Source organism: Phodopus roborovskii, unplaced genomic scaffold (assembly GCF_943737965.1).
Source record: "Phodopus roborovskii unplaced genomic scaffold, PHOROB, whole genome shotgun sequence".
NCBI classification, from domain to species: Eukaryota; Metazoa; Chordata; class Mammalia; order Rodentia; family Cricetidae; genus Phodopus; species Phodopus roborovskii.
In genome coordinates this window covers 47,987,001-47,999,752 of record NW_026126407.1, presented here as the reverse complement: position 1 = coordinate 47,999,752, position 12,752 = coordinate 47,987,001, and the positions used below count along the sequence as shown (strand labels likewise).

General features: G+C 54.0%; 1 protein-coding gene across 1 annotated transcript; it reads left to right on the top strand.

The window, feature by feature from the left end:
* Positions 1 to 237: 237 nt before the first annotated feature.
* On the top strand, positions 238 to 11,965 carry Fbxl16 (F-box and leucine rich repeat protein 16). The gene is made up of 6 exons (XM_051181084.1): positions 238 to 531; positions 7,157 to 7,803; positions 8,485 to 8,993; positions 9,295 to 9,379; positions 9,648 to 9,711; positions 10,075 to 11,965. Exons 2-6 carry the CDS (start codon positions 7,171 to 7,173, stop codon positions 10,221 to 10,223), a joined length of 1,440 nt encoding a protein of 479 aa, XP_051037041.1. The 5' UTR covers positions 238 to 531; positions 7,157 to 7,170; the 3' UTR covers positions 10,224 to 11,965.
* Positions 11,966 to 12,752: the final 787 nt, after the last annotated feature.

Below are 12,752 nucleotides of genomic sequence, written 5' to 3'. Positions count from 1 at the left end.
TGCTGGTGCTTGGCGCGTGCCCGTCGGTACCGCACCGGGAGCGCGCTGCGCGGAGCGGGGCGGGACTCGGGATTCTCGACACCTCAGCCTGGCCCGAGAGCCGGGATTGGTCCGGACGTCGGGAGCGCGCGAGGGCGCGGTTCTTAGGGCCGGGCGGGGGGCACGCGCGGCGCCGGCGGCGGCCGCGGAGGAGCGCGGGGAGGAGCGCGGAGGAGGAGCGCAGGGAGGAGGGCAAAGGGAGGGAGGAGGCGCCCGCCCGGCTCCCTGCAAAGCGGCCTTATTTATCTGGGCACAGCCTCAGCCTCCCCGGTGGGAGGCTCAGGGCGGCGGATCCTCTCCCACCGGGGAGCTCCGCTCTGGGCTCTGCCGAGAGGGCCCTGGCGCGGAGCGCCGGTCGCCGGGTGCAGTCGGGCCCTGCTAGCCAGTCCAGCACCTTGTCCGCCTCCGCGTTTGGCGATTCTGGTGCTGGGCTCCCCATGACGCGAGGTCGCCCGGCGGACAGCGTGGCATGAGCCAGAAGCCCTGGCCGAGGTAAGGTGTGTGCGCGCGCTGCCAGGCTGCGGGGAGGGGAGGGTCCAGGTCGAGCCACTGCCTCCGCGGAGGCTACAATGAGGAGGGGGCGGGGTGGGGACTTGGGACTGCGCCGCGGCCGCCGCCGCCTGAGCAGGGCTTACGTAATCGTAGCCCCTTCCCCACCTCTCCATCCGGCGGCTGGGCCAGAGGGTCGCTCCACAGTCCCCAGTCCCAGAAGCCGGCCTCATCGCACCACGCTCGCCATCAGCAAGGTGGTCAGGCTGTGGGTCGGTACCATGGAACCGGTTGCGAGGAAGCACCGTGGCTGCGAGGACGCGAAATTGCAGGCAGTCAGCCCCCACTCCTTCTGGCTTGGTTCTGGGCTCTCCTCTCTCCAGTTCTATGAGCCTCGGACTGGAGGACGTGACAGGTGTTGTTACAATTAAACGGGAGGAGCCATGTGGATATGTGGCCTAGGGGCCTTGAACACCTTCTGGACTTGAGCTGGTATAGAACTGCCGCCCACAGGGAGGCAGAGGGAGTGGGCTGGCATGTCTTTGGTTATAAAGAAGGAAATGGACCCTGGCCAAGGTTGGAAGGCTTCAAATTGGGGAATGGGCACCCTGAGGTTGCTGAACAGGGCTTCTATGTCCTTCTGGGATGTTAGGTCAGTGGGGTATCCTCCCCATCCTTTATCCCAGGAGAGAAGGCTGCACTGTTGAGGCCTGGATCTGGCCTAGCAGCCCTCCTGCTAGCCCCTCCCAGCCTAAGCCAGCAGCTGACCTCCCAGGAGCAGATGGCAGATGCCACTTCACCTGCTCCCTCTTTGAGGGCTGACTTCCACTGCCATCTTGTATCATGGCCCACTGACCAAGGTCTGTTCAGGCCTCTCTGGTGCTCCTTTGGACACAAGACCCACTCTTCCAGCCCATCACTTTGATGTGGTGCTGGACAGCAGCCTCAGAGCAGAAGGTGGGGGTTGGGAAGGGAGCCTGGAACGATTGGGGGCTGGCTAGACGAGGTCAGAAGCCTGCCCGAGTCCTGTCTAGAAGTGATCCGAGGACTGGGCTGGGAGATTCAAGGCTGAAAACATGGGTGGTACTGAAATAGCCTAGGATCCAGCTGCCCCATTTCCTGCAACCCTAACTACTTGACTCCCTAGCCACCCCTACCCCTGAGTCCTGGATACATATGTATTCCCCTTTTCCCAAATACTTTCTGACACCTGAATAGGTTCTCTCTCCCATTGTTGAAGTTAAAGCAAGTGCTTCTGGGAATAAGGGGTCTAGACCCAGGAAGTCCTGAAAGATTGAGGCAAGTGGATTCCAGAAACAGAGGAGAAGGCTCTGGCTGGCACTGCTCAACTGTCCTCACCTGTGGGAATCACTGATGTACCTTCCAGCAGCGGCACAGGGAAAGGTGGGGATGGCAGCAAAGCGAGGCCCTGAACCTTCCCTGCTAGTGGTTCAATGGCCAAACTGGCCACAGAGAGCGTAGCTGGGCTGCATTTGGCAGGTGTCTAGAGGAGCCTTGGGCCTATCTCTTGGAGGTCGCATTCTCCAGAGCAGGAGAGACCTGATAAGCTAAAGCCAGGCATCTATTCCACGCTACCTCGAGGCCATTTGCCTGTAGCTTGGTTGCAGAGCCTCTGTCTGCTGGAGCATCAATGTGGACTCTTCTCAAGGCCTGTGTACCCCCTGGGCCAAGGGGCTCCCCATCCTGAAATCCCTGGATCACCTCCAGAGGCTGCTCCAGCAGGGGGTGGAAGGAGAGTGCTGCTGTTGACACGTGCAATGTGGCAGGGATGTGAATGTGCCTGAGTCACAGCACTGTCACAGAACATGTTGCCTCACTGCGCCCCTGCTTGTCACCCCAGTCCTGGGACTATCACCACAGACTGAGTTTGATATGAGTATTTGAATTATTTTTTTCAAGCATGAGATGATCAGGGAAGGTCCCATACAGTCTAGGAATCAGCATCCAAGGTGGCTCCATCCTGACCTGGTGCTCCCAGAAATGACTATGTCAGAGACAAGGGGCAAGCCCCTGGAGTGATAGCTGTGAGGAGTGGGAAATTGGTGGGCATGTAGTTGGCAGCCTTTGGGACTTCAGGATTATAGTAGAGACCCTGCTGGATGAGAACTGTGTGCAGAGGCCACTAGCCAGATTGCAGGAAGACACAGGACCCAATGAGGCAGAAGAAAGAGAAGTAAAATGCAACAGATGTGTTCCTGGTCTGAGGGTTTGGGAATCAGAAAACCCTGGAGTCCTGGGACAAGTTGTATTTATATTTGCTTCAAGAAGACCCCTCTCTGAGCCTTGTTTTCCTCAATGGTGCTCCAGAGAGTAATGAGGCAGAGGATGCTGGGAGGACAGAGCCTTCTCCCCATCATCTTGGTGGTTCCTGTTTCTTTGGGATCAGGCCAGATTTAGGGGACAGACAGCCATATTCTTTAGCCATGAAATTCCAGAGGGGGCTTAGCCAAAAAAAGAGATGCAAGAGCTCCTGTCCCCCAATATCTGCACCTCAAGTTCACTGGGACTGGGGAGTTAAGTGCTGACACCAGTCTGGTTCCTCCTCTAGAAATATTGACCACGGTTGTACCTGGAATTGAGTTCTTGAGCTGCTCCTGCCCCACTGACCAGCCAAGCCTGCAAGGCTCAGGCAACTGCACCCCTGGCAGTTTGGGCGACCAGTTCTTGTTCATTCCTTCATAAGTACCCAGAAGCCACATAGTCATGATGCAATTTGTCCTCAAGGACTTACCAGGCCAAGGGGAGAGACAGATAGCCATGACAGCCTCTGTGATGGGTGACATCTAAAGGTACTTTTTCCAAAGTACAAGGGATCCTAGATATGGAGGCAGGCAGCACTCATCTACATCTGAGAAAACCTATGCATGGAACAAGCAGGGGCCATCATTTGGCCAGGTGAGGGGGCAATAGGAGAAGAGGAAAGGGCAGAGGTCTGGTTGGGCAAGAAGTCAGGGCTGGAGGACTCAAGGTCCAATGACTGGATACACCAGGATTTGTGTACTGTTAGCCTGGAAACCACCAAGTACTGGAGCTTTCCCAGGAGCCCCGTTGTGCCCACCATTCCTTATGTCCACAGTGAGTCCTCTAGGGAATTGGAAGACCACAGTCAGCTCTAGCCCTTGATGAGGCTGGTGCTGATGAAGACATGGCAACTGAGGAAGTTGCCAGTGTCTCCTAACATGGGATGGGTTCAGGGACCTCAAGCTCCTCTGCAGCCTAGAGCTGACTCAGAATTCCACTCCAAACTGAGCACCAAACACAGGGCCTGAGACTGAGTGTTGTAACCAGTCATCCATCATTTCAGATCTCCCCAGTATTAGCTCCTAAGGTACTCATCTGTGAAGGGAGAGGCAGCCACTGATCCTTCCCCCTCCTAGCAAGCAACTCCAAACAGGCTAAGGAGCCACCCTGGGTGGAGAAAGGAGTTGCAGCATCAAGAAGGGGTTATCGCTGGACATGGTAGTGCATATCTGTAACCCCATAGTGGTGGGATTGCTGTAAATATAAGGCCAACCTCAGCTACATAATGAGATCTGTTTCTACACATGGGAGCAGGTCCTAGGTCACCATCTGGCTAAATAACAGGGACAGGTAGAAAGATCTCTGCTGGAGCCAGTCAATAACCTCTTGCTTACCTGGCAGGAAAGTTCCAGTCTTCTACTGTGTGCTCAGCTTTCCCTGAAAGCCTCAGCCCTTCCTTGGGCCCATTTTTGAACCACAGTACAGGGGGTTCTTGGGCTTGGTTAATTATGCCCCAAGTGGGAGAAGCAGTGAGAAACACCCCCACCACCACCACCAAGCACAATGCTGGGGAGCAGCAGAATTGCCTCTGTGGAGATGTGCCTTCCACCAAAAGCAGGGGCCTAGATGAGGGATTTAGTCAGGCCTGGTTTCACCTACTTGGCCTAAGTCTGGGGGTTAGGAAGGGTATCGTGTGCTACTGCAAACGTGAGTTCCAGAGCTGCCGCGAGGGGCAGGAAGGAGCCCCGCAAATGCCCGGGGCATCCACGTGCATCTCCCCCCACACGCCCCCAGCAACTCAGGCACTCCACGTGCACACCCGCGGCTGGGAGCATTTTCAGCCTAAATCGGCATAGCTCTTGGATTATTTCTCCCCTGGCACCGCCTCCGCAGCCTCCTCCGGATCCTAGCCAAGCGGGCGGCTTCTCCCCCTGCCTCTTCCTGTGGATCTGGGTTTGCGGGAGCCACCAATCGTCCTTTCTCTGCTCCACTGTCTGGTGCATGCAGAAAGGCTAGCTGACCCCAATGAGCGCGGGCGCTGTCCATGGTACTGTTCCCGGGGTTCCGAAAGCGCTGGGTTTACTAAGCCTAGTGGCTGAGGCTAGATGGGCGGTCTAGGAGTATGCAGACTAAGAATCAGAGATATGGCAGGTATTCTGGCTGGAGCTGTCTCTCCATCTTCAGCACAGTTCCCAGGAATGTGGGTGGTGCTGGACAAGAATTTAAGGAAGAACCTCATCCTTTCCCATCATAGATGCTGCTGTCCTACAACAGGCCCCCTTCCTTATATTGCTCTCAGGGAACTGGAGTAACCACACTGTAGACTTCCCTTGCCATGGCATGCAAATGTACCTCCTCAGAGCCTCAGGTTTGTTGTTTAAAGACTTGGGTAACAATAGTGGTTACCCCTACAGAAGGATGTCTGCTGTGAAACTGAAATATGTGATTGTTCTGGTGTGCATTTGGGGAGTGTTAGCTACAGTACTACTGGCTTTTGTGTAACTGTTATTGCCTGTTCTTGAGCACAAAAGAGCAGCCAGAGGCTGAAAACCTCCCTCGTGGAAAAACTGGTCCACCACCCAGGTCCAGAGTCATACGAGGAGGGAGAGTGATAGGGAGATAGTACTGAGGGCCTGGGGTGAACTGCCAATGGCCATCCCTAGGCACAGAGCTGGGTTGTTGGTCATGTTCTAGGAAGACAGAGAACTAGATATGAGTGTATAACAGAGACCAGGTATGATTGTATAACAGAGGACCAGGTAAGAGTGTATGACAGAGGAACTGAGAGAAACTTGCTGACTTCCCTGAGATTGTAGGGCAGGAAGTTAACTCACATGTGGATCCAGTTCAGTTCTGGGATTGCCTATACATACAGAAAGGGAGATCATGCATTGCCCTTGGGTGAGCTCTGGGACTCAGAAAAAAATACAATCCTTACTCTACCATACACTACAAATCCCTCCAAGAGGAGTCTGTAGTGTTACCTCCCAGATTTCATGTTGAGGAAATGGAACCACCAGTGGCTAGACAAGACCACACATTCAAAGTAGGAGCCGGGTATTGGTGGTGCACGCTTTTAATCCCAGCACTCAGGAGGCAGAGACAGGTGGATCTCCATGATTCTGAGGACAGCCTGGTCTACAGAGTGAGTACCATGACCAGCTCCAAAGCTACACAGAGAAACCCTGTTTAAAAAAGGAAAGAAGGAAGAAGAAAAAAACAAAGTAGGGGTCATTTGGACTCCAGAGTGTTGCATTTGGATCTGCAAGAGAAACCCATGGAAAAACTACCTCTTTTCTGTATGTTGGGCAGTGGTGGACATGATATTTATATCTGGAATGCAGAGCAGATGGTCATGACATTATGATAATCTCACTGCCCTTTCCCTCCATACTGTCCATTCACAATGGACTCTGCCACCCAGTTGCAGCCCTGGGAGTCTGGGGGCCTGAGATGAGTAGTGATCAAGACCTGCTTTATGGCCAGTTGACCCTGGCCTTCCCCATGACCTTCCTCCAGCTTTGGTCCAAACTTTAACTCTATTACTTAACTACTGGCCATGGCTTCAAACAAGCAGTTCACTTGGCCTTGGCCTCCACTTCCTTGTTTGTACAATAGATATCACAACACCTCATTGGGTTGGGTGGATGGTTAAAGAGCATGTGTCCAGCAAGGATGGAGAGGTGGCTCACTGGTTAAGGGCACTTGCTACTTTTACGGAGGATCTAGGGGCTTGTAACTCCAATACCAGGAGATGCCCTCTTCTGACTTCCACAGATGCAAAGCACCCATGAGATACACATACATACATGTGAACAAAACACTTATACACAGATAATGGTAATTTTTTAAATATGAAAATGCATGTGTTCAGGTATTGGGAGATGCCTGAGTGCCAGAACTTACTATAGGAGCGCAGATTCTTGAGAGCTGATATGTGACTCTGTGGGCTGCTGGCACTCCATGAAGGAGTAGTCAAAAACTTCTGGAGCACTTTTCTTCAATTTTCCCAATCCTGCTCAGCAGGGTAGGTCCCAGTAGTGGGCATCAAGAGAGCAGAGGTAGAGGGAGCAATTAAGGACTCATCTCTTCCTAACCTTGAATTGGAAATGAAAGCATCAGAAAGCTCCTGTGAGCGGTGCAGGCTGAGCCACTGAATATGAGAGAGGATGTGGATACTTGGGCTAGCTGTAAATATGGTCAGCCTGCCTCTTCTGCCATAAGAAAAAGGCACGTGCTAGGGATCCTTTCTGTTGAGTGATCCTGGAAGTGCTGTGGGAGAGGATGCTCAAAGATGAGAACAGGGCTAGCTCTCCAGCTCTTCCAGATATGGCAGACTCACTTGTTCCTCCTGTCTCATCCACAGAACGTGCAAGGAAAATGTCGAGCCCAGGTATCGATGGTGACCCCAAGCCTCCATGCTTGCCTCGAAATGGTCTGGTGAAGCTGCCTGGCCAACCCAACGGCCTAGGTGCAGCTAGCATCACTAAGGGCACCCCTGCTGCCAAGAACCGCCCTTGCCAGCCACCACCCCCACCCACCCTTCCACCTCCCAGCCTGGCTACACCATTGTCTCGGGTTGCTCTGGCAGGGGGGCCATGCTCCCCAGCCAGTGGACCAGCCCCAGGCTCAGTGCCTGGACCCCCAGTGGAGCGGCCACCACTGGCCACAGATGAGAAGATCCTTAATGGGCTCTTCTGGTATTTCTCAGCATGTGAGAAGTGCATACTAGCCCAGGTGTGCAAGGCTTGGCGGCGTGTGCTCTACCAGCCCAAGTTCTGGGCAGGCCTCACACCTGTGCTGCATGCTAAGGAGCTGTACAACGTGCTGCCTGGAGGCGAGAAGGAGTTTGTGAATCTACAGGGCTTCGCTGCTAGAGGCTTTGAGGGCTTCTGCCTAGTTGGTGTCTCTGACTTAGACATCTGTGAGTTCATCGACAACTACGCACTCTCTAAGAAGGGAGTCAAGGCTATGAGCCTCAAACGCTCCACCATCACTGACGCTGGCCTAGAGGTGTGTCCAAAAATTGGCTAGAAGTGGACAGAGCTGGAGGGGCAGGCACAGACAGCAGCAACCCAATGGACATGGGAGGTTAAGGGGCCAATGGGGATGCTCATGTGTACATAGAACAAAAAGTAGCAAAGATAGCATTGTCAGGGCCTAATTCAAAGTGAAAATATGGACTTGTTAAGAAAATGATTAAGGTTACAAGGTTGGGGCAGGAGAGTAGTTAATTACATGTGGGTTCTTGCTTGCTAGTGAAGCTGGCCTTGGTGAGTGGAATGTCAGAGGGAGGGGGAGGGAGTGGACAGTTGAGAGTCTCCTAAGAGCCAGGGTTGAAGGAGCATCTGGGCATTCTGCCCTGTTTCCCCCTACCCCAGGACCTGAATTGTAATTTTAATATTCAAATCATCTGTTCCAAACACCCACATTGGCCAGGCCCTGGCTCATGGTCCCCCATTCCCTGCCTCTCTTTTGGAATATTGGCAAAGTATAACAGGCAGTTTAAGTGCACTGCTTGGAGTTCAGCTTGATGCATGCTTGCACAAGTCTCCACCTGAAAGGCGCCTGCTTCCAGATTCCCAGAAGCTTCTTCCACTCTGCCTAGACAACTCTCATTACCCATGGCAGGATGGGTACCAGGTATGAGTGGGGGAGCTTATAGTCTGACCTCTCATCTGTACCTGCTTGTAGGTGATGTTGGAGCAGATGCAGGGAGTGGTGCGCCTGGAGCTGTCAGGCTGTAACGATTTCACTGAGGCTGGCCTGTGGTCCAGCCTCAGTGCACGGATCACCTCACTGAGTGTCAGTGACTGCATCAATGTGGCGGATGATGCCATTGCTGCCATCTCGCAACTTCTACCCAACCTGGCAGAGCTAAGCCTTCAGGCCTACCACGTGACTGACACTGCACTGGCCTACTTCACAGCACGCCAGGGCCACAGCACCCACACACTGCGCCTGCTCTCTTGCTGGGAGATAACCAACCATGGGGTGGTCAATGTGGTGCATAGTCTGCCCAACCTCACCTCACTCAGCCTCTCAGGCTGCTCTAAGGTCACTGACGATGGAGTGGAGCTTGTAGCTGAGAACCTGAGAAAGTTGCGCAGCCTTGACCTCTCCTGGTGCCCTCGGATCACTGACATGGCACTAGAATACGTGGCCTGTGACCTGCACCGCCTGGAGGAGCTCGTGCTGGACAGGTGCACACATCCCTACACTCCAGGCTGGTACTGGTGGGACCTCCAGGAACTAGAAGCCAAGACTGGGTGGTGCCATTCCCATGGGCTCCTGGGATGGGGAAGGCCATGGAGAATAGAGTGCCCAATTTCAGCATAGCCTGAAGCCACTGGGAGGGCAGGTGTAGTGGTGGGACCAGGTAGGGCAGTGGTGGGTGGGCAGGGACTTGCTGTAGGAACACTTCTGGAAAGGAGGGAGGGACTTAGGTGGGGAAGGGGTGAAGTGATTTAAAGGTGGGCAGTCCCCCCTCTGGTGCAACCACAGGTGTGTACGCATCACGGACACTGGCCTCAGCTATTTGTCCACCATGTCGTCCCTCCGCAGCCTCTACCTTCGATGGTGCTGCCAGGTACCTCCATGCCCCCAGGGATCTGGAATTTAGAACACCGTGGGTGGTGCGGAGGGTGGGGTGGGGTAGCACCAGTCCAAACAACTCTTGAACTACACTGGGCCCCATTCAGATCCCTTCGTTTGGCCTGGCAGTCAAATGAAGCGGGATCTTCTGATTCCCTAAGGCCCTCAAGGGTGCTTCCAACCCCCACTTTTTGCCCTTCTAGTGACTCCAGGTCCCAGGCAAGTGAAAATAGTTAACACGACCCCCTTTCATTTCCTTCCAGGTGCAGGACTTCGGGTTGAAGCACCTGTTAGCCATGAGGAGTTTGCGACTCTTGTCTCTAGCAGGTGAGACCCTTGCTACCTCGTGGGCAGTGACACCTACTCAGTGTGACTCTCCTGAGGTCCCTTATGCAGATAGAGTTACTTCAGACTTTGGCAAATCATGTCCCAGGAAATGGACGGGAGGAAGGGTGAACTCTAGGCAGTCCCTGCCAGTCCTGTTCACGCCCTGGTGCAGGTCCCGCCTATCATTTCAGATTCTTACCCCTCCATGCCCAGTACAGGTCCTGCTTCATTAGCCTATTGTAAGACCCACTCCCAGCAGGCCACTGCCCACTCCAGCCTTGCCCTCCTGCCCAGCCCAGTCCAGCCCTTCTGCCGGGCAGAGCTGAGCTGCTGAGCGGCAGTCCCGATGCCCCGCGTTTGCAGGCTGCCCGCTCCTGACCACCACGGGGCTATCGGGCCTCGTGCAGCTGCAAGAGCTGGAGGAGCTGGAGCTGACCAACTGCCCTGGAGCCACACCGGAGCTCTTCAAGTACTTCTCGCAGCACCTGCCACGCTGCCTCGTCATTGAATAGCGCGGGCTTCTGCACCGGACACGGGAACCCGCCACGCCCTGGGCAGTAGCCCCTCTTCCATTCCTGCCGGAGCACCACTTCTCAGCCCTGCGCTGGATACGGGGCAAGCTGAGGGAAACCCCGCCCCGTGCCTCCTTTGCTCCTCTGCTTCACTGCTCCATCCCCGCCTGGGGCAAGAGGCAGAGGGGCCAGCCCCACGCACGCACGCACACTCGGGGACTTTGTGCATGCCCCTCGTGCCCGCACTGCACGCCCGCCCTCCACCATGCCACAGCCGCCGCCATCTCTCGCCCACCTTCTGGGGGGGGGGAGGACTAGGTCCTTTGGGAATGCTTTGAGTGCAGAAGCCCTCACTGCCTTCCCCCACTTCATTCTGCTCTCTGCCTCCCCCGTGCTGTCCCCCATCCCGGGCAGGGCCCAAGGGGATGGAGGGATTGGTCCCCCAGGACTCAGGGGCCTGGAAGAGCCCCCAAGGGCCTCCCACACCTTCCACTACTCCCTGCCTGGAGCCCTCCAAGGGTATAAGGCGTCACAGGCCACTGCCAAAGCCATGGCCCCCTGAGGAGCCCAACTCCCCCATGCCCACCTGACCCAGTGGCACCCCCTTCTTCCTTGTTGCCATATGGGTCAGTTCTTGTCCTCTGTGCCCCCATCTCCTCCTCCCCCCCTGGCCCTCAGATCCTTGGGCCCTGGCCAGGCTGGGACAGCTTTAGGAGGATGCAGACCTTGGAATAATCAATATCAGCCTAACTGGTGCCCATCCACCCAAGTGCAAGGGTGGAATAGGCACCCAACAGACCCCAACCTGGAGCCACCCACAAGGCTGCCAGGCCTTGGGAGCAGCCCACCCACTCCAGCCTCTACCCCAGCTGAGCTCAGGCCTCTCAGCACTGTCTTTCACCCTGGATAGGTCTCCTCAGGTGGAATCTGCAGAGGGCCTGGCCAAGGGTCAGGGTCAGCACTGATGTCGTTCTGAACTCCCAGTGGCCAGCACACCCTTCACACCCCAAGGAAGGAGGGCTCCTTTCTAGTCCTCCTTGGCCTCTCCCAGCTTCCAAAACCTCTGCCTGTACAAATGGGCTGTGACCAGGTTTTGTTAGGTCCCAAGACATTTGGAAATCCTAGGGGACTGGGCATATGTTTGGCAGTGCTGAGGAAGGGACTGGGAACCCCTTCCCTCCCAACCTTGAGCCCCAGGAGACACAGCACCCATAATCAATCTTGGGACATCCCTATCTGGTTGGAAGAGAGTAACTAATTCCCAGAGAGCCAGAGGGAGAGAGAGAGAGAGAGGGAGAGAGAGAGAGAGAGAGAGAGAGAGAGAGAGAGAGAGAGAGAGATGCTGTTGACAAAAAAAAAAAAAAGAGTTCAACAGCCCAAAGAGTTCCCTGCCCCTGAAGTGTTGGCCAGGAAGGCTCCAGGCTGAAGTGGTCAGGAGCCAGATTCTTCAGCCCTTCTTCCCACAGTCCCACAACAGGGAGGGGGAAGCTGTCAATTTGCCCAAAGTATTAATGCAACTGAAGCTGTGATATTTCCAATGACTGTAGGAGGAAAATTTAAGGGGAGAAAGGAACACAAACAAAATCAACCAACCCCTAAAGTCATTTTCTTATTGTACATAACGACCTCATTCTCCTGTATATGCGGAAGATATAACCTTATATTTGGTAAGTGTTTCTTGTGCTATTTTATCACGTGACCTGTTTATAAAAATATATATTAAAAAAGTTGTAAAAACCCGAGTCTGGGTTGTTTTTTGGTCACTAGACCAAGTTGTAAGGATTAAATCTTCCCTGGATGACCCAGGTCTCTGGGTTCTCCTGCCTCTCTCAATGTATCAAAGTTCCTCATTCCTTCCATAGACATGCAGAGGCTTAGCACCTGACCAACAGAAATTCTTCCATGCCCTGAATGCACAAAATGGAAGAGTGAGGCTGATGTCAATATGTATGTTCCTCTAAAGAGATCTAGGACCTAGTCTACCATCCTTTAAGAAGAGTATAAATGAGCCTTGTCTGTTGTACAGGGTCACTAAATTAGGGATTGTGATGTTCTAAAATACTGCAATTGCACTGAAGTGGTTAAGAGCATTTACTATTCTTGCAGGAGACCTAGGTTCAGTTCCCAGTACCCACATCAGATGGCTTTAAGATGTCTGTAACTATAGCTCCAGGGGATCTGATGCCCTCTGATCTCCTATGGATCCGGAAACACACAATGGTACACATAAAAACACACACAGCATGTACTCAGAGCCAGAGGCAGGAGAACTGTGAGTTTGAGGCCAGTCTGGTCTACAAAGTGAGTTCCAAGACAGCCAGGGCTGTTACACAGAGAAGCCCTGTCTTGAAAAACAAAAACAAACAAACAAAAAACTCACTACACACACACACACACACACACACACTTAAATAAAAGATCACCATGTGCAAGAAGACCCAGACTACTGCACCCACTCCAAAAATAAGGGGCAACTGAGACTAAACTTTGCCACTGATAGAACTGGCTGTCAGGCCCTGAAACCACCAA

Bases quoted from the DNA above. Each gene is read 5' to 3' on its own strand.
- Fbxl16 (XM_051181084.1), top strand. From the start codon at position 7,171: ATGTCGAGCCCAGGTATCGATGGTGACCCCAAGCCTCCATGCTTGCCT. The intron at 8,994-9,294 runs GTGCACACATCC...GTGCAACCACAG, and splicing joins GAGGAGCTCGTGCTGGACAG to GTGTGTACGCATCACGGACA. The intron at 9,712-10,074 runs GTGAGACCCTTG...CCGCGTTTGCAG, and splicing joins GCGACTCTTGTCTCTAGCAG to GCTGCCCGCTCCTGACCACC.